Source organism: Geotrypetes seraphini, chromosome 1 (assembly GCF_902459505.1).
Source record: "Geotrypetes seraphini chromosome 1, aGeoSer1.1, whole genome shotgun sequence".
Classification (NCBI taxonomy): Eukaryota; Metazoa; Chordata; class Amphibia; order Gymnophiona; family Dermophiidae; genus Geotrypetes; species Geotrypetes seraphini.
Window position 1 is genome coordinate 243,132,439 of NC_047084.1, and position 24,195 is coordinate 243,156,633.

Genomic DNA, 24,195 nt, shown 5'->3' on the forward strand with positions numbered 1-24,195 from the left:
GACTCTTCATATATCTCATTTATCAGTAATTTGCACTTGCCGGTGTACTGATTGGCTGTCAAAGTACTTTTGTGCTGATAATGTGGCAATTTAATACCAAGATGACGGCAGATTACTTTATATTATTGAATTTAACTCGACGATAGCTATTCCGTTAATTTGTCATCTCAAGATTTCCATCTCTTATTTGCTCCAGAGAATAGCTTTGCCTTCTAAATTGACAGATGAGTTGATTACATGCCAGTTATAGACATGAATTTATTTATACGCACATATATATACATTTTTTTCCCACTGGTCTCAATGCTTCTAACACCACCTTCGCCTCCCCCAGCTTCAGTCAGCATCTATTTGTCAGTTCCCTTACTTATAAACATGTCATCTTTAGTATGCACAAATTACTCATTGGGTCTATAAAATGTCACATCATATATGCAGAAAGGATTGAGCACTTTACTGTCTGATGCTGCTGATTGACTGGAATCTCGTGACACGGGCACAGCTCCTGCCAACCCCCTCCCTCTTTCGGTATGCAGTCACACTGTCCAATGAGCTTGCCACATCATTATGAAAATGTGCATTTCAGTTTATTCCTCATCAGGGAACCTTGGGGTTTCAATTAACACTGCAAGAGTGAAGAATCAAGCTGGAGTTTTAAAACCATTTCTTAAGAACCATTTGGAATCCCGACCCCCAATCCCAACATCCCCCCCCCTCAAAAAAAAACTGGTTACATTTAAAGAAGTCAAGCTATTTTATTTCACTATGTGATTTCCTTGAGATATATGCTGAGGAAGGATTCCTTACCGGGGTACAGTATGCTTTATTTTTACCTAGAGCAAACACGTCTTGAGGACTCTGCACCTTGCAGGATTTTCAAGATGTCCACAATGAATATGCATGAAATGATTTTACATATTTGAATGGGTAGTTAGTAGATACAAATATCTCATGCATATACATTGTGGATATCCTGAATAGTCTAACTGGATCTAATGTCAACAGGACTGGTTTAGGAAGCCCTGAACCAGTGGCATAGTAAAGGGGGGGAGGGGTGGTCTGCCCCTGGCACCGTCTTGGTGAGGGCGCAGGCACCCGCCCACCTCTCTGCCCCTGCTCCTTCCCTGCCCCAACACTGCCATTCATTTGCACCCCTTCCCTCCCCCCGTACCTCTGTAAAGTTCCTGGCGCGAGCAGCAACTCACAACCTGCTGTTGCGCCAGCATCGGCTCGTCCTCTGATGTCACTTCCTGGACCCGCACCTAGGAAGTGATGTCAGAGGAAGAGCTAATGCTGGTGCGCCAGCAGCTTGGAGGTTGCTGCTCGTGCCAGGAACGTTACAGAGGTACGGGGGAAGGGGAGTTTCATGCGCGGGGAAGGAGAGTGTGGAGGTGGGGGGCGGGTCACTCCCCTGGGTGCCTATCACCTTCACTATGCCACTACCCTGAACTAGAGGAATTCCCAAGTGTATTGCTCAGATGCCCCCTCCCTCACAGAAGTATCAATATGCATTTATATGCATGCTGTTGAACAAGTTTCATTGGCTCATTTTGGTTACCATAAAACTCAGAGCAGCTTGGCAGCCACATGGATCATCAGAACAAGAAACCGCTGCTAAGTTTGTAAAGGAAGCTCTTTTCCAAAGTGTTTCTAGAGAAATTTGCAAGTTTTGTAAAGGTCTGCAAACCACAACACAACATGAAGTGAGTGAACTATAACCTTTCTCTGTCCGTACTGTGCTTCTCCTGTTCCATTCACACACTAACTCTGTCTTCATCCAGAGGGCATATTTGGGATCACTTGCTCAACACTGGCTTTTGCTGCCCTGTCTCTCACCGATATAATCACAAGGCTGACTGAATCGGCACCAGGTAAGGACTAAGGAAAACAGACAAGACAGGCAGCAGAAAACCACATCTGCTGACAGGATGTTTCCTTAGGAAAGATTACTCCATGCTCAGAAGGCGACAGCAATCAGTCATCAGCACACGTGGTACTGAGAAATGTTGCCGGTGTCAGGAAAGGCAGAAGCTTGGAAACCAAATGACACTTACAATGTAGATAGGGAATGCAGAGTATCAAAGGCACCTGGTGCAACAGTGGTGAGCTGATTGTCATAGAGAGAGAGTAGGCGGACAGAGCTCAGCCCCGTGAAACTGTCGTTACCGACACAACTGATGCGATTGCTGCGCAGCATCCTGCAAAAAGACAAGAGAAAATTCACATAGCTTTACTACATACATCTTCCACAAGCGCTTTCTCTCCCAGGGTGGGCGCTAGGGGTGGCAACCCGAGCAACTGCCCTGGACACTCATGTTACAGAGGCCCCAAGCCTGCCTCAATCCAGGGTTACCATATTTAACGACGGACAAACCCGGATGCATGGCCCCGCCCCATTCCCCCCAACCCCCTCCTTGTTCTGCTCCACCTCATGCCCCATTCTGCCTCCAGCCCCACCCCCAAAAAAGCCTTGTCTCTTTTTTCCCGACCTCCGGGCCGTATCTGGAGGGCCTCCAGCATGAGCGAATGCATGTGACCTCATCCGAGCATGCTTGTTGAAGGCCCTCCAAAGCCACTCAGAGGACCCAGGAGGTCAGATGTTTAGGCAACATTCTTAAAAAGTTTTGAGTTTCCCATCACCACTGAGCACAAGCAAGCGTATGAGTTTGGAACCTAGCGGCTTTGATTGTCAGCACTCGATAAGAGGGCAGGGAGCGGACATTTGTTCCCCTGGGTTAGCAGCAGTGCATGGCTCAGCTGCCTCCTTGCTCTCACTAGCTCCCATGCACACGCGCCTGTCAGGTTCATCCTCCTCAATAAAAAATAACTTTCCAACACTCAATATTAATAGCACGCCTATGATTTGCATACTATTAGTATTGAACATTGGGAAGATGTTTTGCAGCGCTGTATTCTCCTGTGCTGTAGAGAACAGTGCAGAAGTTCTGAGCATTTCAAAAAATAGGCCATGCTATGGTAGCACACATTAGTAACTCTAGCTGTTAATTACTAAGAGCAAAATAAATTGCCAAAATGACAAAAGCACCTTGTTGAAGGTGAGTGAATTGTCGTTGTCATAAACATTGTTCCCTAGCCAGAAACTTTGATGTCGATAACTCTCCAGATAAAGTGATGGCACCAGTGGGATCCCAAGATGCTTCTTATTCTCCTTTATTATGCAAGCACTGTATTTACGGATTAAAGGCTTGCAAGGTGATCAGAGAGGACATCAACACTTACACAGTCAACTTCTCAGGCTTGGCAGGTTGGTTGATGCAAAAATGATAATTAGCTGTGACTGGCACTTTAAACTCTTAAAATAAAGGAAATAACAACATTTATTAGCCACTGTGACTCGCATAGAAGAAGGGATTCCGACAGGAGGAAAACAAGTTCTTTCAACAAATGGAAGCAAGCTGCCATTCATTAGCCTTTGCTTACAGGCCTGATGTCTTAGAACTATGTCTTCCAATATTCCAGCCAAATAAAAAATGATTTTAAAAAAAGGTATGAGGAAACGAACCAATGACGAATTAACACAGAAAGCTCACAACAATGAGATGATTGAGCTGTGAAGTGGTGTGGCTGAGGTTCAGTGGATAAAAGTGTTGACTCAAGTGACCTCTATTTGATAAGACTATATTAGAACTATAGGCTCCTTTTCCGAAGCTGCGTTAGCGGTTTAACTTGCATAATAGCACACGCTTTACTGCCGGCCATGCTAGCCGCTACCTCCTCCTCTTGAGCAGGTGGTAGTTTTTTGGCTAGCGCGGGGTTAGCGCGTAATAAAAAGTCGCGTGCGATAAAGCCGCTAACGCGGCTTCGTAAAAGGAGCCCTATGTATAACATATGCTCTTACCCCTTCCCCCCTTTTACAAAAGTGCAAAAGAGGTTTTAAGCGCTGCTGGCACGTTGAATTCTCTGCGCTGCTCTGACGCTCATAGAAACTCTGTGACCGTCAGAGAAGTGCCGAGCCAGCGCTAAAAACCTCTTCTGCGCTTTTGTAAAAGGGGTGGGGGGGGGGGTTGTTAATATGACTTTGCAACTAACTCCAGCTGCTGATGCAATCCTAAGGGGAACTGGACTACACCTTAAATATTTCCTATCCTTTGATATTTGATTAAAGGGGAGCCAGATCTTCTCTGGTAAAAGATTGAATAAAAAAGATGAAAATGGACAAACTCGTAAATAAGAATCTTATCTTTATTAAAACTTGATATACTGTTGGTGGCCTATATGGCATCACAGCAGTGTACAAAAAAAATACAAATCAAAAAAGAATTTTTTTAAATTACCACACACAGTAACAACACACGAAACAAGACAGAGGAAAAATTGTGGCATAAAACAACAAATATCTGGGAGTATGGATTAGTGGCCAAAGTACTGAACAAACAAATGTGTCTTAACTGCCTTCTTTAATTCAGAAATAGAGGTAATGTTCCTACAACGAGGGGGGAGGTCATTCCTAATTTAGGAAGGAGTGGCCTAGCGGTTAGTGCTACAACCTCAGCCTCAGCACCCTGAGGTTGTGGCTTCAAACCTCACCCTGGGCAAGTCACTCCATTCTCCATTGCCTTAGGTAGGTTAGATTGATTGTGAGCCCACCAGGACAGATCGGGAAAATTGAATGAGTACCTGACTATAAGCCACTTAGATAACCTTGATAGGTGATATATAAATACCTAATAAAATAAAATATATAACAATAAAATTTCATCTCCCCTCTGAAACAAACACAAATGTCCAGCAATAGACCAGAGGCTCCACTGGAGAATGACCCGGGGGCCAAATTTTTCCCCATCCCCACAGGAGCTCAATTTCCCCATCCCATCCCTGTGAGTTTTGTCGCTGCCCCTGCCTCATTCCAGTAAGCTCTGATTTTGAACTGTTTGAGGCTTGTGCAGATGAGGACGGAGCTTAGGCATTGGTGGAATGAGGCATTATGACATCACAATCTGAGCTCTAGAATGTTGCTACTTATGATTTTAAAGTGTTTGAGGCTTGTGCAGATGAGGACGGAGCTTAGGCATTGGTGGAATGAGGCATTATGACATCACAATCTGAGCTCTAGAATTTTGCTACTTATGATTTTAAAGTGTTTGAGGCTTGTGCAGATGAGGACGGAGCTTGCAAGAATGGAGCAGGGACAGGAAAAGAACTCGCCGGGATGGGAAAATGAGTTCACAAGGGGACGGGGAAAAATTTGTCCTCATGTCATTCTCTAGGCTCCTCCTTGAATGTCTTGAATACAATTGGCTGGTTTGGACCTAGACTTTGGGACCCTTTTACTAAAGAGTACCAAGCTTTTGCATTTACAATACAGTAAGGGCTAGGTTCAATAAGTGGTTCCCCAAAGTTAGTCACCAGGGATGATCCCTGCTAAGCTAGAATTTTGTAAAGGGCATTCAGCATGAAGCTTTCTTTATAGAGTAGCAGTTTAGGGGGATATTCTATAAACAGTGCTGAAACTTAGGCGCTGATAGGTGCCTTACTGGCGCCTAAGTTAATTAAGAAACAACGCTCACCCTCAGAACATTTTGATTACCCAAATCTGCCTCAAGGGATTCCTTTTGTCCACATCACACTCAAGGTCTGCAATCTAATTTCCCATTTGAGAATGGCGCTAAATGTTCTGGCTCATCAATGCTCGAAGGGTGAACATTGTTTGCTGAAATCACAATGCTCAGTGGAGGAGTGTAGGGAGTGTATATTCATTCAGCGCTGGAAGTCTTTATAGACTAAGATAAGTTGTTGCTCACTATCATAGTAGATTGGCTGTTGAATTTGCTATTATATGCCTTTTTGGATTTATGAATTTTATTAAAGGTTTAAGGAGAGTTACAGATGATTAAAGACTTGGATCTATAGACTGGGACCTAGAATAACTTTGTTATAAGAAGCCTAATGATCCATTGAATTATAAAAGTCTGATGTTTCTCTCCTGGCTCTCTTTTTAAGGGTTTGGTAATAAAAGGTTAATATGTGATCAATGTGTGATGTAACCCCATAGATTTTTGATCATTATTTGTAAAAAAAAAAAAAATAATAATAATAATTCTATTTGGTATAGACTTTTTTTTTTTTTTTTTTTTTGGGGGGGGGGGGGGATTTGTTGATCATTTCAGGTAGTTTTTAATATATGTTGTACCTGTTTTCTTTTTGATGAAATTTAGGCAGACATCCTATAGAATACGGTGTAGGGCAGATCTACATGCCACATTGCCAATTAAGTGTATGTTAACTCCACTAATCGATTGTTAATGCTTAACTGGCAAATTAGTTTACATGCTGATGTGGGATATGATCCCAATGGAATCTGTGAGTAATTGCCCAGCTTAGCAAAGGGTAAACGCATAACCTATGCAGTAATTGTTGGAATATCTCAGAATCTCAGAATAACTCAGAATCTTTTCACCTTCCCCCCTCATAATGTTACCCGACGTAAGAAACTTTACGACAGCCTTCTAGCAACTCAGGCAGCGAAAATTGACCCCACCATCACCAAACTGATGATCAAAACAACAGACATCAAAGTGTTTCGGAAAGAAATCAAAACATTTATTTTCAAAAAACACGTCCTTACTTAATATTCCCCTCCCCAATCGCACATGCACTCTCCCCAGCAAATAACACACTAGTCATCCCCTTGAACCTCATTCACCAAAAATATCCAAACTCCTAAATAAGCATCTCCCTTAGGTATCCATTTAACCTTCTCCTAAATAAGCATCTCCCTTAGGTATCCACTTAACTGATTCCTTCAAAGTTAGGTACCTTTCTTCAGTTGCCTATATTGTTTTCCCCACTGAACCTTGTAACTACTTGAACCCTGTCAAGTTATTCTATCGATAAATCCAGATATCTTATACTTGTATTTCTATACCACAACATGTAATTTACTTAAATCGTTGTAATGTAATTCTCTCGGTAATGTCCTGATCTCTTTTAATTGTAATCTGCTTAGAACCGCAAGGCACAGGCGGAATAGAAATCACAAATGTAATGTAATGTAAATGTAATATCCCCAGCATGATCCCACACAGTTACTGCACAGCAAAAACCTTTACCACATGGTAAGCGGACTGATAACGCAGATGTACTTTCTGCCTCTTATTTATATTAAGCCTACTATACCTACATAAAGATGACACCTGCAGGTATAAGGGCTACTGTACAGGTGGGTACAGTAAGTTTTGAGTGGATTTTGAAAAACTCGCCATACAATATAAGCAGGTTATGGTGCGATGCATACCTGAGACTTTTTAATGCGTATGAATCGAGTCTCTTTCATTTGAAAGGGAACTCTGGAATAAGAGGGCATAGGATGAAGAGGTGATAGGCTCAGGAGTAATCTAAGAAAATACTTTTTTACAGAAAGGGTGGTAGATACGTGGAACAGTCTCCTGGTAGAGGCAGTGGAGATAGAGACTGTGTCTGAATTCAAGAAAGCCTGGGATAGGCACGTGGGATCTCTTAGAGAGAGGAAGAGCTAATTGCTACTGTGGATGGGCAGACTGGATGGGCCCTTTGGCCTTTATCTGCCATCATGTTTCTATGGTTACTGCAGTAACCCCTAGAGCACTGGTTCCCAACCCTGTCTGGGAGGACCACCAGGCCAATCGGGTTTTCAGGATTGCCATAATGAATATGCATGGAGCAGATTTGCTTGCCTGTCACTTCCATTATTTGCAAATCTCTCTCATGCATATTCATTAGGACTAGCCTAAAAACCCAATTGGCCTGGAGGTCCTCCAGGACAGGGTTGGGAACCACTGCTCCAGAGTGTCCCTCTGCTCTGCTCAGCTATACTCTGCTGTCTGTGGCCAGTTTGCTAAGAATGCTGGCTGCTTGGACATCCCAATAGTTTATTTTTGTGTGCTTTTCATTTGGATGTCTTTGTATTTGAAAATGGCCAAAAAAGATAGATGTAGTAAAGGCTCAATGTGTAGACAGGTCATTCCCCCCCCTACCCCTCAAAAAAAAAGATAGATGTCTTGCTGTTTTGAAAATGGACATTTTCTCTACTGGATTTCTGGATGCCTTTCCCAAAATATCCAAACTCAGACGTCCTATTGAAAATGCATCCCCACCACCACCACCACGTGTGCAGGACTCTTGGTTCCAAACCAAGAACAAAGAGTGAAAGCAGGCACACACTTACAATGTTTTAAGACTCTCCAGCCCTTTGAACATCTTGTGGCGAACACTTTCCAAGCGGTTGCTGGTAAAGAGCACTTCAATCACACCGGTGGCTCCCTCAAAGGCTCCTTCTTCAATATCTATAATCCTGTTATTGCTCAGATTTCTAAAATGAGAATAATCAGAAAACAATGAACAAAGGAAGTTTTCTTTTTTTGGTTTATTGCGGTGGCAGGCATACAGATTATTTGTTAAAACAATAAGGGCTGGCTTCTATAAATGGCATACAAAATTGCAAGTCATCATGAGAAGTGCGAGCAACTAAGGCCCTCTTTTATTAAGCTGCTGTAGAGATTTCTTCCGCAGCTCAGAGCGCTAAATGCTCCAATGCTGCTCTGACGCCCGTATGAATTCTATGAGAGTCAGAGCAGCATCAGAGCATTTAGTGCCCCAGGTTGTGGTAGAAACCTCTACCGAAGCTTAGTAAAAAAAAAAAAAAATAAAAAGGGAGGGGAGGGGAGGTGTTAAATTAAATAATAACCCAATAAGCGCCAATAGATGGGTGCTAACAATCAATTAGTGGAATTAACTGACAATTTGGATTTCCATGTACATTTTGCTATGTGCTTTTCTAAATATATCTGCATGCAAATCTTATGGTATGCAACTGAAAAGGAAGCATGGCAACGGGAAGGTCACGGATGGGGTCATGGCAGTCACTAAAGATGTGCACAGTATTTCTGAATACTGTGGATGTGTGCCTAACTTACATGCCAGGATTTACACCAGCTTTCAGTAGGTGTAAATCCTTGCACTCCAATTTGGGTGCAGATCCTGGTGCTACATGCCAGTCTATAAAGGGTGCTGATCCCAGAATGCCTGCTATAGAATACTGTACCCCACAATAAATGGCTATACTGATGACTGGACTCAATCTATAATATCATAGCAAGAAGAAATTATTCCAGTCTTATATTAATCCCCAGATTCATGAGGAGAAATTATGATACTCGATCCTCAGAGGGTCAAATTACCCAATGGTTCCAATGAGCGGAAGCTCACAGAACCCGATCTTCACAGGATCCAAATATATCCTTTTTTTAATCTTTTATCCATATATATTTTTTAACACATTTTTTCTTTTATCCATAGATTGTTGATATAAATAGTTTTTACATAGCTTTTATCTAGTTTTTAAAGGAGAGCGCCTCCACCAACATGTCAATGTTTCACACGCTTTCCTCAGGGTCGAGGCTCCCTATTATATCTGTAAAACATTTGAATATCAAACATTACTCCAGAACTATTATGATTATATTTCACAAGAACTCTTATATATGAATGTAATATATCATAATATGACTAGTCAAGACCTATAAACTCTCATATTAACTTTACTCATGCACAAAGTAGAAATCGCTCCATTCGAGTGAATTTCATGCTGGTCGGGAGCGTCTGATGTCAGTTCCGGTATTTAAACCCTGAAAATGCTAACTCAGCAAAAGACACGTCATGTGTCTGACCGGAAGAGACAGAATATGTATGAAACGTCAATTGATTCATATTAAAGACATCCAGTCAATTTCTTCATTCAATCTGTTAGGAGATAAAGCATTTAATTCATAAATCCATCTTTGCTCCTTGATGTTAAGAGCTTTTTTATAATACCCACCCTCCTTCCCTATTGTTACAGAATCTATAATGCGCCATTTTATATCTTGCCAGGAGTGTTGTTTAGTTATTCAATGGTTTACTATAGGTGCTGTGTCAGTTGCTGTATGAACTCTGGATTTATGTTCATTCAAGCGCGTTTTAATCGACCGCTGTGTTCTACCCACGTAAATTAGATCACAAGGGCACTGAATAATATAGACCACGTTAATAGTGTTACAATTAGTGATCTCCTTCGATTGTACAATCATCCCTGTGGTTGGATGAATCCAAACTTCACCTGGAATGGTGAGAGAACACCACTGGCACTTGCCGCAACCTCCATGATATCCGCGTTGGTGAGAAGCTATCGAACTCCGGAGTATTTCCTCTATGTTGCGGTGGCGTCGGAAAGCAAACATCGGTCTTTCTGGTATGTCATCCAATAATCGGACAATGTGCCAATGTTTTAATAGTATGTTTTTTATTTGTATAGATAGGTCAGTATATTTCTGTACATATACCAAATCATTTACATTTTCTTGCCTTGTAGATGTTAACAACAAGTCACAGTTAGCAAATTTGGCCCTTATGTACGCTCTTTAAAACGCGCTTGAATGAACATACAGCAACTGACACAGCACCTATAGCAAACCATTGGATAACTAAACAACACTCCTGGCAAGATATAAAATGGCGCATTATAGATTCTGTAACAATAGGGAAGGAGGGTAGGAATTATAAAAAAGCTCTTAACATCAAGGAGCAAAGATGGATTTATGAATTAAATGCTTTATCTCCTAACGGATTGAATGAAGAAATTGACTGGATGTCTTTAATATGAATCAATTGACGTTTCATACATATTCTGTCTCTTCCGGTCAGACACATGACGTGTCTTTTGCTGAGTTAGCATTTTCAGGGTTTAAATACCGGAACTGACATCAGATGCTCCCGACCGGCATGAAATTCACTCGAATGGAGCGATTTCTACTTTGTGCATGAGTAAAGTTAATATGAGAGTTTATAGGTCTTGACTTATTATGATATATTATGATATATTACATTCATATATAAGAGTTCTTGTGAAATATAATCATAATAGTTCTGGAGTAATGTTTGATATTCAAATGTTTTACAGATATAATAGGGAGCCTCGACCCTGAGGAAAGCGTGTGAAACATTGACATGTTGGTGGAGGCGCTCTCCTTTAAAAACTAGATAAAAGCTAAGTAAAAACTATTTATATCAACAATCTATGGATAAAAGAAAAAATGTGTTAAAAAATATATATGGATAAAAGATAAAAAAAGGATATATTTGGATCCTGTGAAGATCGGGTTCTGTGAGCTTCCGCTCATTGGAACCATTGGGTAATTTGACCCTCTGAGGATCGAGTATCATAATTTCTCCTCATGAATCTGGGGATTAATATAAGACTGGAATAATTTCTTCTTGCTATGATATTATAGAATATTGTACAGCACCAATTTACTGAATCCAGCCCTATATGCAAACCAAGTTCAATATTTCTGTTCAACATGGTGTTTTCATTTGGAATAGCTGTTGTCTTGTACCTGCATATGTAAAAGGGTAATTTTATAAAACATTTTCTGTGCCTAAACCAAGTTAAAAAGGTCTATAATATTATTTGTGGTTATAGCTGCATGAAAAGTAGGCAGAGAGTAATTTAGGGAGTAATTTTCTCCCACTGTCATCTCCCTTATCTGTCACATTCTCAACCTATCACTCTTTACTGCAACTGTTTCCGATGTCTTCAACATCTCGTAGTTATACCTCTCCTCAAAAAACCCTCACTTGACCCCCACATCCCCCTCCTCGATTTACTGTCCTCGCTGGGATTCCAGGGTTCTGTTCTCTTCTGGTTTTCTTCCTATCTCTCCCATTGTACTTTCAGTGAATGCAATAGGGCAGTGTTTCTCAACTCGGAGAACCCCGTTGCCTACTCTCACCTTATTGTTTCTTTTTTCTCAGAAACATCTCATTTCAAAGTGTGGAAGGGAGATGGTGGTAAATTGGAAAAAATTTTATATAAGCATTGCTATATTGGGTAAGATCAGAGATCTCAAAGTCCCTTCTTGAGGGCTGCAATCCAGTCGGGTTTTCTTGATTTCCCCAATGAATATGCATGAGATCTATGTGCATGCACTGCTTTCAATGCATATTCATTGGGGAAATCAAGAAAACCCGACTGGATTACGGCCCTCAAGGAGGGACTTTGAGATCCCTTGGTTAGATCAAAGGTCCATCAAGCCCAGTATCCTATTTTCAACAGTGGCAAATCCAGGTCACAAGTACTTACAAGATCCCAAAAGAGTAAAATAGATTTTATGCAGTTATCCCAAGCACACACAGTGGATTTTTCCAAGTCCATTTTAATAAAGGCTTAAATGTTTAGATACTTGAGAGAAAATGTTGTGCCTTCTCCATTAGGGTTACCATATGGCTCCAGAAAAAGGAGGACGGATTGAGGCATCCGGGTTTAACTCGGATGTCTCAATCCGTCCTCCTTTTTCTGGAGCCATATGGTAACCCTATCCAAACTGGATCAAACAGATTTGGTAGCAGTAACTAATACTTTCACCTGCAACATCTTCTTCTGTAACAAAATCACCTGTAATTCATTAGACACGTCAGCGATAATATACAGGTCACCAACCCAGTTAACGCAATAATCTATAATTGTTTTTAATATGCTATACTACCCACAGAACCTCGCTAAGTGGCTGTAAGGCTAACATTGGTGGTCTGTGATTTAATTTCTAATTCAATGCAAAATAAAAACAAGTGGCTTCTTAGTCACAATAGCCTCTTGGCAGCAAGCATGTACTGACAAAGTAATGACCTTGGCAATATCATATGCCCCAGCCTATATAAGGTGCAGTCATTAGTAGGCAAGTACATGCCTATTTGAATTAGGTTTTACTGTCTAACTGATCTGGTCTACTTAGTTTTAGTTTGAAATTATTGCCCAGCAGGGATGAATTTCTCTACCATCTAATGACTACGACTGCCTTCTGTTGAAATAAAGGAACAAGCTCCACAGATTTCAAAATGAACTAAGCAACTACTGTGCATACACAGGCCGCAAGCAGCCATGCCTTTCTGTCTTTTGGAACATGTACTAATACAGAAAAAAAACTATCAACTCAGTTTTCCGATCATTTAGCTTTGATTTTTCTCTAATGAAAATGTAATGAAGCAAACAGCCAAAAGCATGCCCTGAAAGTGCTGAAAGAGGCGGAAGAGCATGGTTGGGGTGCAGTAAAGAAATGTGGAATTGTTCTGAGAGGAAGAGCCCTGCTGTGGTGTTACAACGGACCAGCTGTCTGAATGCTAAACTAGGACATCAAACCTCCGAGCTTGAGAGGAAATTAATGACAGTGTCTGGACCATGGAAGAGGAATCTGTCAGCCTTAGTCTACTCTACCAACTAAACAAAATTCATGTTAAATCTCACTGGTTTTTTATCCTCCTTGGAATCTATATCATCTTGCACTTAAGGTTGACTCTAATTAAAACCAAGTTGTGCACAAAGGGGCATGTCATCTGATTAGCTGATGATGAGAGAGAATGGACTAACATTTTGCGAAGCTGTGGAAGTTTCTTGAAGATTCCAGTAGCTTCCAGTACTGTAAATTCATTGTTGTTGAGACGCCTGCAAAAAAAAAAAAAGAAAACACAACTCAGCAAGACATGCATTGAACAGCAGTGAAAAGCAAAAGAAACCCCAGGGCATACTTTTCAATCTAATAAATGATACTGATTGATGGGCAGCAAGTGCAAAGCAAAAAGAAACCAATAAGGTACTGCAGTGAAAATGCAACACAAGAAACCAAAACGAAACTGTAGGAAATGTAAAAGGTGCAGGAATTTATTCAATTAAAAGTCATAAAAACACATATAATAGCATCAATAAAAGTGATAAAAATAATAATAATTATATCCAAGGGCTGGTTCTTGTGTCAAACATACCGGACCTGACATGGTCCATGTTTCGAAAAACACTTCTTCCTCAGGGGTCCAAGATGTTCAGTACATAGATTTTCAAGAAAGGTGGAAATAATTTTACTGAACATCTTGGACCCCTGAGGAAAAAGTGTTTTTCGAAACACGGACAGTGTCAGGTCCGGTACGTTTGACACAAGAACCAGCCCTTCGACATAATAATTATTTTTATCACTTTTATTGATACTACTAGTGTTTAAGCCCGTTACACTAACGGGTGCTAGAGTAGATGTCTGTATGTCTGGGTTGTTTTTTTTAAATTTGTCTCTCTCTCTCCCTGGACGCTGTCTGTCTGTCATTCCTTGTGTCTGTGTCTCTCCCTGGTCCCCTGTCTGTGCGTCTTTCTTTCTGTCTGTCTCCCTGGCCCCCCTGCTTGCCAAAGCAGCCCCCTTTCCCTCTCCCCCTGTTGTGCAAAGCCTACCTGCTTCGTGGCCCCCCTTCTGTTCCTCCCCCCCGATTGCTGTCTGCCCCCAGCACACCCCTCCCCCAAAGCAGCCCCCTTTCCCTCTCCCTCTGGCCCCCTGTTGTGCCATGTCTGCCTGCTCCGTGGCCCCCTTCTGTTTCCCCCACCCCCCATGATTGCTGTCTGCACTCAGCACAACCCTCCCACCAAAACAGCCCCCTTTCCTGCCTGCTCCACAGCCCTTCTTTTTTCGCTTCTCCACCCGTTCTTACCCTCCCTCCATCCATCCATGGTTCCTGCCGTCGTGTCAGAGGGAATGTGCTCCATGTGGAGAGCGGCCTGCGAGTTTCGCTACAGCCGGCCACGAACCTCAGCAGGCCGCTTCAAACAGGAGCAGCAGTGGTTGGTGCGGGAGGGGGTAGTCGTTGATGTGTTCCCTACCGGACACTGTCACCGCCAGCGCTGCTCCGCACCGCCTTCATCCTGCTGTCTGGTGCGCCAAGCCGGCGCATGCGCTTAAGCCGCCGAATACGGCCACGGACAGACACAGCACATGTCAGGTACCCACAGCCTCCTAAGTGCGCATGCACGCTTAGAGAATTATTATTATAGATTATATATATTTTTATGACTTTTAATTCAATACATTCCTGCACCTTGTACATTTCCTGCAGTTTTGTTTTGGTTTTTAGGCAGCATATGCAGGCAGACATTTCTCTGGAACACAGTCATCACATGGTACTTTGGATCAGTGTTTCTCAACTCGATCCTGGAGTACCCCCTTGTCAGTCAGGTTTTCAGGATATCCACAATGAATATGCATTAATCTCATTTGTGCGCACTGCCTCCATTATATGCAAATTTCTTTCATGCATATTCATTGTGGATATCCTGAAAACCTGACTGGCAAGGGGGTACTCCAGACCTGAGTTGAGAAACACTGCTCTTGGTGATTTGCTGTAGTTGCCATTGCTACTGGATTAAAGCTTTGATACTTGATGATCATATGCTAATGAAATGAGCAACAAGTATAATTTATCATTTATGTCAGTGCTTCTCAACCCTCTCCTGGAGACACACCTAGCCTTTTTTTTTTTTTTTTTTTTTTTGGGGGGGGAGGTTTTGAATTCCCACCATGATTATGCAGGCGATAAATCTGCATGTATTACAGACCCACTGTATGCCAATACATCTCATGCATATTCATGTGGGAATCCCTGGCTATGTGTGCCTCCAGGAGAGAGTTGTGAAGCACTGCTTTATAGCACTGTCAGGGAATGCAACTATTGTACACGCTAAACGGTGTAGATGAAATATCCTTGCCCAAAGTGCTTATAGTGTTTGACCAAAAGGGTGTTAAAGAATGGCTCAAGTTCAAACATTTTAGTGAAGGACTGAGTAACTTAAAAAATAGATTGTAGACCAGGTGGTGGGGGACCAAAGTAGATCTACCAAAGCAGTAGAGGGTCTGTATCAACAGCCATATCAGTTAAATTTTTATAACCTAAATATGTAGACCTTAGAGAAGAGAAGAGATAGGGAAAATTTGCTCTAGGGTAAAGGGGATCACCGTTTGAGGTTCCAAGTGAGCAACATCAGAAAATATTTCTTCATTGAAAGGCTGGTAGGTGCAGGAATGGCCTCCCAGTGGAAGTGGTGGAGATGAAAAATGTAAACAGGAATTAAGAAAATATGGGATATGCAAGGGGGGAACTCTAATGTGAAGTGAGGGGAAGACCAGCTGGGTCTCTGGAATGATACTGGGACAGACTAGATGGACCAATGGACTTTATAAGAAATGGTACTCCCTCTCCTATACAAGAGAACAAAGATTTCCAGATTGCACAGCTGTGTACTCTAGCCATAATGCTCCCCTAACATTCCTGCAGGCCACTAAATTACCCCTGCCTTGCTGAAGATATATTACAACTTCCAATCAATACTGATGAATGTTCATCTTCTCTTTCCAGGCTATCCTTTAGCCAAGACAGGTCATTATTGACAGGTCTCTCTTTCTTCTGTCTTTATGCAAACAACCATAGGCTGGATACGATAAAAACTTTCTCACATTGAAGGGCCTCTTTAACAGGGTAACCATATGGCTCCAGAAAAAGGAGGCCAAATTGGGACATCCGGGTTTTATTGCCATTACTTTCAATGGAAGTAAACCCAGATGTTTCAATCCATTCTCCTTTTTCTAGAGCCATATGCTAACCCTAATCTAATAACATGTAAAGAAGGGGCTCCTTTGCTGATAGCCTCCTCCCACCCCAAGTGAAAAAGTCCTTCTGCCATCTATTCCTTCAGAGATGTTCCTTAGTAATATTAGAAATGGTAATGCTCTTCTACCCTTCTCTATGGACATTGGCTGCCATATATGGCACTTGATGGCTTCATATGTTTTTCTGCCCTTCCAGAACCAATATTCAGATCACAAACTACTCCTTATTTTCCCCATAGCTTCAGAAAAGGTTTCACTTCTCAGAGTTTTTGTTAGTATATGATTACTTGCTTTTTCAAAAACAAGCTCATGGCCTGCTACAATGAATGAACATAAGCCTCATTATTGTCTTTTGGACCTATTTACTAATAAATTGAATTAATATGCATTAAGGGGGAAATTCCTCTATAGAATCCCAGCATAAGCAGGTATATAAGTATCTACTAAATTCTGAATATTTATGCCACCCATAGAGCAGGTATTAATGGGGAAATTCTAAAACTGTCGCCTAAATTAATTAAAGAACACCGTTAGAAATGGTGAACAATGGCAAGGTTGAAGCACCTACCGGTGCCTATATAAAATGCAGCGGAATCACACCTACATAGGCGCTTTAGACTGCTGAACGCCAAAATAGGTGTGGCCAATATCAGAAGTGGCATTAGGCAGCCTAAAGCGCCCAAGAAGGTGCAAGTCACGCAAAGATAGTAGTCAGAAAACCCGCATGATTCTGAAATTGGTGTCAAGGTATGATTGACACGCAATCGGCAGCTGCTTTTAAGGCAGCGGCTGATACTGGTAGTAAGTGTTCATGCTTAAATACTGGCCTTACATGCAAATAAGTTTCACCCATGCTTCGCCAAGACTCTGTCTATGTGTACGCCCATTTGTCAAACATGCGCTATGTAAAATATGTTGGAATAAGAACAGGAGAATCTGCCTTCACAACCGTGAATAGCAAAAAAACAAGAACAAAGGTGACCAATGATGTTCAGTTTCTTTTTATTGTGATTGACGCGACACAATCGTGTTTCGGCCCATATGGGGCCTGCCTCAGGACTCTTGTAGTTAAGTCGTAATAGACAAAATCACAATGCTAATCTAATCTAATCTAATACTTGGTTTTATATACCGAGACTTCAATCTAAGAGTGCTCGACTCGGTTTCCAATAGTTAGATTAAGCGGAAAGAAACATATTCATTGGATCTTAAAAGGGTTAATTACCAAAGTGACTGGCAAACAGAATAGTTTTCAAAGCCTTACGAAAGGAAGAAAGGGAGCCGAAGCATCTCAGGAAAAGTGGAAGATCATTCCAAAGTTGTGTGAACTTAAAGGACAAAGAGAGGCCAAAGATATTGGTTCTTTTGATACCTTTACTGGATGGGCAGGAAAGCTTAAGTTGTTGATCTTCTCTTGCAAAAGAGACTCTATAAAGATTCCAAGATAAAGGAACTAGAGGAATGAAAATACCAAGAAGAATTTTAAAAACAACACAGGCGCACTTGAACTGGACACTAAGATACAAAGAGAGCCAGTGGAGATTGAAGAACAACTTATACTTCCCAAAAATCGGCCTGGCAGCAGTATTCTGGACCAACTGTAATCTGGAAAGACAAGTTTTTGTAATACCAAGGTAAAGGGCATTACAATAGTCAAGATGAGATAAAATAATCGACTGGACCAAAATGGAAAAGTGGTGTTGGTGAAAAAGGTGTCTAACTTTTCTCAGCATACGTAGATTGAAAAAACATTTCTTAATAACAGAGCTGATCTGGTCCTTGAAAGAAAGCGAGGAGTCAAAAAGAACTCCCAGGATCTTAGCAGAAAACTCAATTTCCAGAAGAGAACCAAATATCAGTGCTACAGAGCTAGGAAGGCAATCAAGTTTAGGGCCTAGCCACAATAATTTTGTCTTAGACGGGTTAAGTTTCATTTGAATGGATTGGGCCCACATTTGCTCTTTTACTCATCATGGAAAGTATCCATATAAAACCAGCATATGCAGCTGAATTGCTGGCTTGAAGAACCAATGTGTGCTGTTGTCCATGCCAAAATGCACATATTTACAGAATAGTGCTTAGGTGAAATTTTGGCATTTATGCACTTCTGTGCACATATCTGCCATTATTCTATGTGTAATCATTGTGAAAATATTAGTACCTACTTTATAGAATTACCTCCCAAATGCATATTAATGTATCAACACAAGTTAGTAAATCTGGCCCTTAGGTTGTACCTGACAATGTAGGATGAAGTGACTGGCACAAGGTTTCACAAAGAAGCAGGATTTGAACCTAGGCTTCCCAGGTTCTCAGTGTCCTGTTCTAACCACTAGGGTGCTCCTCCTCTATGTCACTGGTGCACGCCAGCAGTAGCAAAGGTTTTTTTTCTCTTTGCTCAAACATTATTTTTGGAAGATTCTACATGCAATTGAAAGTTAACACAAATAAATATAGACAAGCGGAACTTCCATTATGGTATCCACCAAAAAGCCAAACAAACACAAAGGTTTTTATTTGTGTTTTTTTTAATATTCGCGGACCGGCTCTGTCCCTAACCCCCGTGGATACGGAGGGAGAAGTGTATTCAATGGCACTTAATTAGGTAGTGCCACTGATTATTGCCTATTCGGTTAGTGCCGGGGCAGTCCAAGGGTAGAGTTTGGGTGGAGCCAGAACCTAATAATAATAATAATAATAATAATAATAGTTTATTTTTATATACCGCCATACCCATGCGAGTTCAAGGCGGTTTACATTGAGTTACATTAGGGTCTGCATAGACAGGCAGATTTACAATTATTTGTCAGAATTACAGATTTGTTATTAGAGTTACAGATTTGTTATTAGAATTACAGAGTAACAGAGTTTCAATTATTTATCAGCTTTATTTGAACTAGACAGAGGATGCGGAAAGAGGGGCAAAAAAAGGGGGAAGGCCTCATGAGGGGGCCAGATTGGGGAGGGGGGGAGATATTGTCAGGGGGGGGAACCGTTCGGGTCTTGTATGCGGAATAGGTAAGTTTTAAGTGATTTTCTGAACCCGAGGTAAGTGGGGGCCTCTAGTATCATTTGTGCTAGCCATGGGTTCAGCTTGGCTGCTTGGAAGGCGAAAGTTCTGTCAAGGAATCTTTTGAAGTGACAAAGTTTGGGAGAGGGGAAGGCGAACAGCTGAATACGACGGGATTCGACAGCACAATTCAGCCTGCTAAACAGTTAAGTAACTGCTTAAAGTTAAGACAGCAAAAAGGCCATCCTAACTTTAGTAGATAAAGACAGACTGTCCACACTCTCCAAGGTAGGGAGAACGAGAGGGCACTCTCTAAAGTTGAAAGGGGATAGATTCCGTACAAACGTAAGGAAGTTCTTCTTCACCCAGAGAGTGGTGGAGAGCTGGAACGCTCTTCCGGAGTCTGTTGCAGGGGAAAACACCCTCCAGGGTTTCAAGACTAAGCTGGATAAATTCCTGCTAAACTGGGACGTACGCAGGTGAGGCTGGACTCATTTAGAACACTGGTCTTTGACCTGGGGGCCACCGCGTGAACATACTGCTGGTCTGACCCAGAAGCGGCAATTCTTATGTTCTTATGTTCAATGAGCTAACCAGGCATTGGTCTGAATATTGGCCTTCCCGTGAATACCACCACCAGGCTGCACTGATCAGTAGAGTGGCACTGACATGAGGCTCTCGTTCCTCCTCTACTGATGAACATTGGACATTTCCAGGATGGTAAGAGATCATTACAATGATTTGAGGGGGGGGGAGGGTGGCTCTGATCTTGATTAGGAAAAGGTGGCCAGACTTGAAGGGAAAAGTGCTTTGAGGGAAGTCTAACCTTGATTTGAGGGGCTGTCTTTGAAAGGGGATGCCTTGATAGAAGGTCCAGATTTTGACAAAAGGGGAGGAAGGTTCCGTGATCATTTGTTATAACTTTCTTAATCTGACTTTATGCAATAAAGAAAAATGCAGTACATCTGAGCAAACTACAACCATGTTATTCTCATCTTTATCATCATGGAAGAGCAGGAGAGCATTTTCCCAACTTTTTTGCAAAGATTCAAGTACAAGATTTGAACCAAAACTTAAGATTGACTCCTTTTGGTGGAAATATTGTTTAATACTCTGACATCTGGTTCTGTTGTAAAGACAGAAGGATTAAACCTCATTGTTAAGAATCCAAAACAAAGCACAGTTTCCAATATGTAATGGAATAAAATTTGAATTCCTTCCTGCAACTGTATTTTCCTTTTTCCACTGTGCAACTGCCAGATTGTAAATAAAGCACTGGGGATCAATCCAGTCATGTAAAACTAAACTTACAGTTCAGCCGTATACTGGGGAATGTGATCAGGGACTTTGGTGAGTTTTTGATTGGAGCAATCTACGGTGGTTCCTTCACAGCGGCATTTTTCAGGACATGCCAAGTCTGCAAAGCAATCTCCACTCAGTTTGGATCGGTAATCCTCCGTGCCTGTGAGAGAATCAAGCCAAAAATGATACAGAGAGTGAGCTCCCAGGCAGAAATATTATTTTCTTGGAGCAAAAAAAAACCTTAAAGCAGACTAAGTGTTGACAGTTTAGAAAACGTTTGGCAAACATTGTTCTGTTGGACAGACATCATGAGGTTCCCAGACTTACACAGGGTTAAACATAAAGGCTTGAGGTTTTCTGGAAGGAAAAAAACATGACCAAGTTCACATGAAGGGATAAACAAGTTTAGCTTTTCACAGCCATACTTTCTGCAGGTCCTCTTTTGAGCCAACCTTGTCTTCTCTAAACTAGTCATAGAACTGCTGTTTGATATGGCTTGATCTTTTTCCAAGGTTTTCATTGGACTCTTTGTGGAGCATGATAACTTTTTATTGAACCTACATGGAAATTATCCTTTGATGCTGTGTTTGAGCTTTTGAGCTCTAATGTATCTACTCTGTCAACATCATCTGTAGGGATGTGATCTCTGACTCTGTGTTAGCTTGGGGGGAAAAAAAGGTATCACAGAATCAAATGTATTCTATGACTAATAATAATAATTTGCAAACCCCTCCCCCCACCATAGAGTACAGTTGGAAGTTACATGTCATCTCTTTGATATTCTGTTAGGATTTGCATTTCCCTTCCATAGAAGTTCCAGATTCTCCTACATTCATTTTGTATAGCCCCTACTCCTCACTGATAGCCTCCTCTCCTCACTTAAGGAATCTGACTCTCATGCCTCAGCAGCTCACCATGCTGTCGAAAGCTGCGCAACGTTCCATGGTGCTTGACAGAACCATGTTTTACTCATACCTCACAACCACATGGTTAGATCAAGCACAACAGAACATCTCGCTCGGTTATCACATGTGCATCCTCCAGGCCAGGGGTAAGTTGAAGGAAGGAAACAGGAAGGAAAAGATGAAAGCCGCAGGATCTCTTGAAGCGCAATACCTGCACACATGGGGCGGCATCCTTGGCCAGAATGCTCCATGCCATAGTACCAGGGTTATTCCTGCAGGTTAAGCAGGAATACAAGACAATAGGAAGTAAAGCAAGACTTACAACAGAAATTTCCCTCCATCATTTCTCCCCCAAATGAAAAGGATAACAAAAAAAAAAAAAAGGAGAAAACGCTGAGTTTGAAACCAGGTGTGGGCTGCAGGGAGAAAACTGGGCGGGTTGATGGCTCTTTTTGGGAAGAGGTGAAGAGACAGAGAGAGCAAAGAGAGCGCAACAGTGCTAGAGAACAAAGTGAGCTCGGGTGCTGAATTTTACTTACAGCCAAATTGATGAAGTCCTGTAAAAGGAAAGACAGCCAAGAAGGAAAGAGAGACAGAGCAATTCCAATTAACAATGACCCCACCCACTGAAAAAAAGGGTTAAGCTACCTTTTGCCCTATACTGCAATTAAAGCTTAATATGATATGACTTTGGAGTTGACCATTTATGATATTGCCTTTAAAAATGTGGGTTTTCTGACTAGTTTAGTTTTAACTGGGCAACGTGTTGCCTGATTTAAATTTAACGGCTTAACTTTGCGAGGAATTGGAGTGTTCTGGGAGCAGGCTTTTTTGTCTTTATTTTGGCTCTGGGATGAGGTTGTGATACACCAAACTATTTTCAAATTTTCATTGTAAATGTTAATGTATATTAGTACAATTTTAACTGTGATCCACTTTGTTACAAAAAATACAGTGAAAGGTAGAATATATAGTGTAACACATCAAATCAAATCAAGAACCAATATTCAGCATTATCTTGGTTACCTTTATCCGCTTAAGCTGAACTAAACAAATAGACTTAACAGATACTAATCAGTCCAACTTAAGCAGATTAATTGGTTGAAGATTCACTTAAAATTAATCAGTTAAGTAACCTGGTGAATTTTAGTTGTCCTCTTACCACTGAATATTGGCCCCAAGGAGCTTATTTATTTTTTGACACTGAAAACATGTAAGAATTTGGTACTTCCTGCAACAAATACTAAATTGCATCTAAACTATGGGCCTCTTCTATCAAACTGCGCTAGCAGCTTTTAGCGCAGAGAGCCACGCTGAATGGCCCGCGCTGCTCCCAACGCTCATAGGAACTCTATGAGCGTCAGAAGCAGTGCAGGCCATTCAGGGCAGTTCACTGGGCTACAAACTGCTACCACAGTTTGATAGAAGAGGCCCTATATCCTACCTGCTCAAATAGGTATGTGAATCACTGTTTATATATTAATTCCAGGCATGATACAGTGATTCATCTACCACTCCCATTCACATATAGAATACACTGAACAGCTGGAATACCAGTAAGAAACAGCTGGGAAAAAATTGGACATCTCAGGTCTCGAGATGAGTGGGAATAGAGAAAAAAAAAAAAATCCAGCAGCGAGATGCTCCATGTTATCCAGTGAATCCTCAATAAGCACAAGATCTGGAAAAACTTCGGACAAAGAGCAAGGCAATCGGCTTCCAAGGAAGAACAATTTTGTTCTTTATCAACTTCCTATCCAAAGTCCTTGAAAATAAACCTACCAATTTCTGCAAAGCATTCTCAAGCATAGGCCCAGCCTGACGACATCATTCTCACTTATTCTGGGTATCCACTTGAGAGTGGCCCCCCCGAATCTTGCAGACTTAGGGGCTCTTTTACTAAACTGTGCTAATAAATGGGCTTAGTGCGCCCTAAATGCGGGAGATTCCTATGTGCAGTATCCATTTCTAGTGCAGCTGTAAAACAGGCATTTTTCCATTTGTTGAGTTTCTGGCCATGAGTTAATCCTAGCATCAGTGCACATAGGAAAATGGAAGAAGGTATCAAGCCTCGAGGCAAAGCAAATCCAGCAAAGAGGCACTGGAGATGTCAAATCCAACCTATGGTCAAAAATCCTTTATTTGCAGTTTGTATCACAGTTTTAAAACAAGCAAAGTTCTAAAAGACAAAGTCCCGACTAGGATCAGAGTTTCAGCGATACCACCGCCTTCCTCAGGGGACAGTTATAAATTGAAAAACATCAGTGATCAGCCATTAAAAATAAATAATGCAGAAGCCCTTACTGCCTTCTATTTCCACTCTCTGGGCTCCTTTTACAAAGGTGCGTTAGGGCCTTAACGCGCGGAATAGCATGCGTACGCCGCCACCACCTCCTCTTGAGCAGGCGGTAGTTTTTCGGGTAGCATGCACTATAGCGCGCGCTAATCCGGCGCATGCACTAAAAACGCACCTTTCTAAAAGGAGCCCTCTGTCTAAAATTTTAAAAAATGCAGAGGCAGATGGCAAAAACTA

At 41.6% G+C, this 24,195-nt stretch overlaps 1 protein-coding gene across 1 annotated transcript in view; it reads right to left on the bottom strand.

The window, feature by feature from the left end:
- The window catches only part of SLIT2 (slit guidance ligand 2), an 846,763-nt gene that overhangs the window by 136,127 nt on the left and 686,441 nt on the right, over positions 1 to 24,195 (bottom strand). The window contains exons 15-18 of the mRNA XM_033948663.1: positions 20,767 to 20,917; positions 13,397 to 13,471; positions 8,165 to 8,308; positions 2,055 to 2,198 (exon numbers count right to left, since the gene is read on the bottom strand). Of these exons, the coding sequence (XP_033804554.1) occupies positions 2,055 to 2,198; positions 8,165 to 8,308; positions 13,397 to 13,471; positions 20,767 to 20,917 (514 nt within the window). The remainder of the gene's footprint in view (positions 1 to 2,054; positions 2,199 to 8,164; positions 8,309 to 13,396; positions 13,472 to 20,766; positions 20,918 to 24,195) is intronic.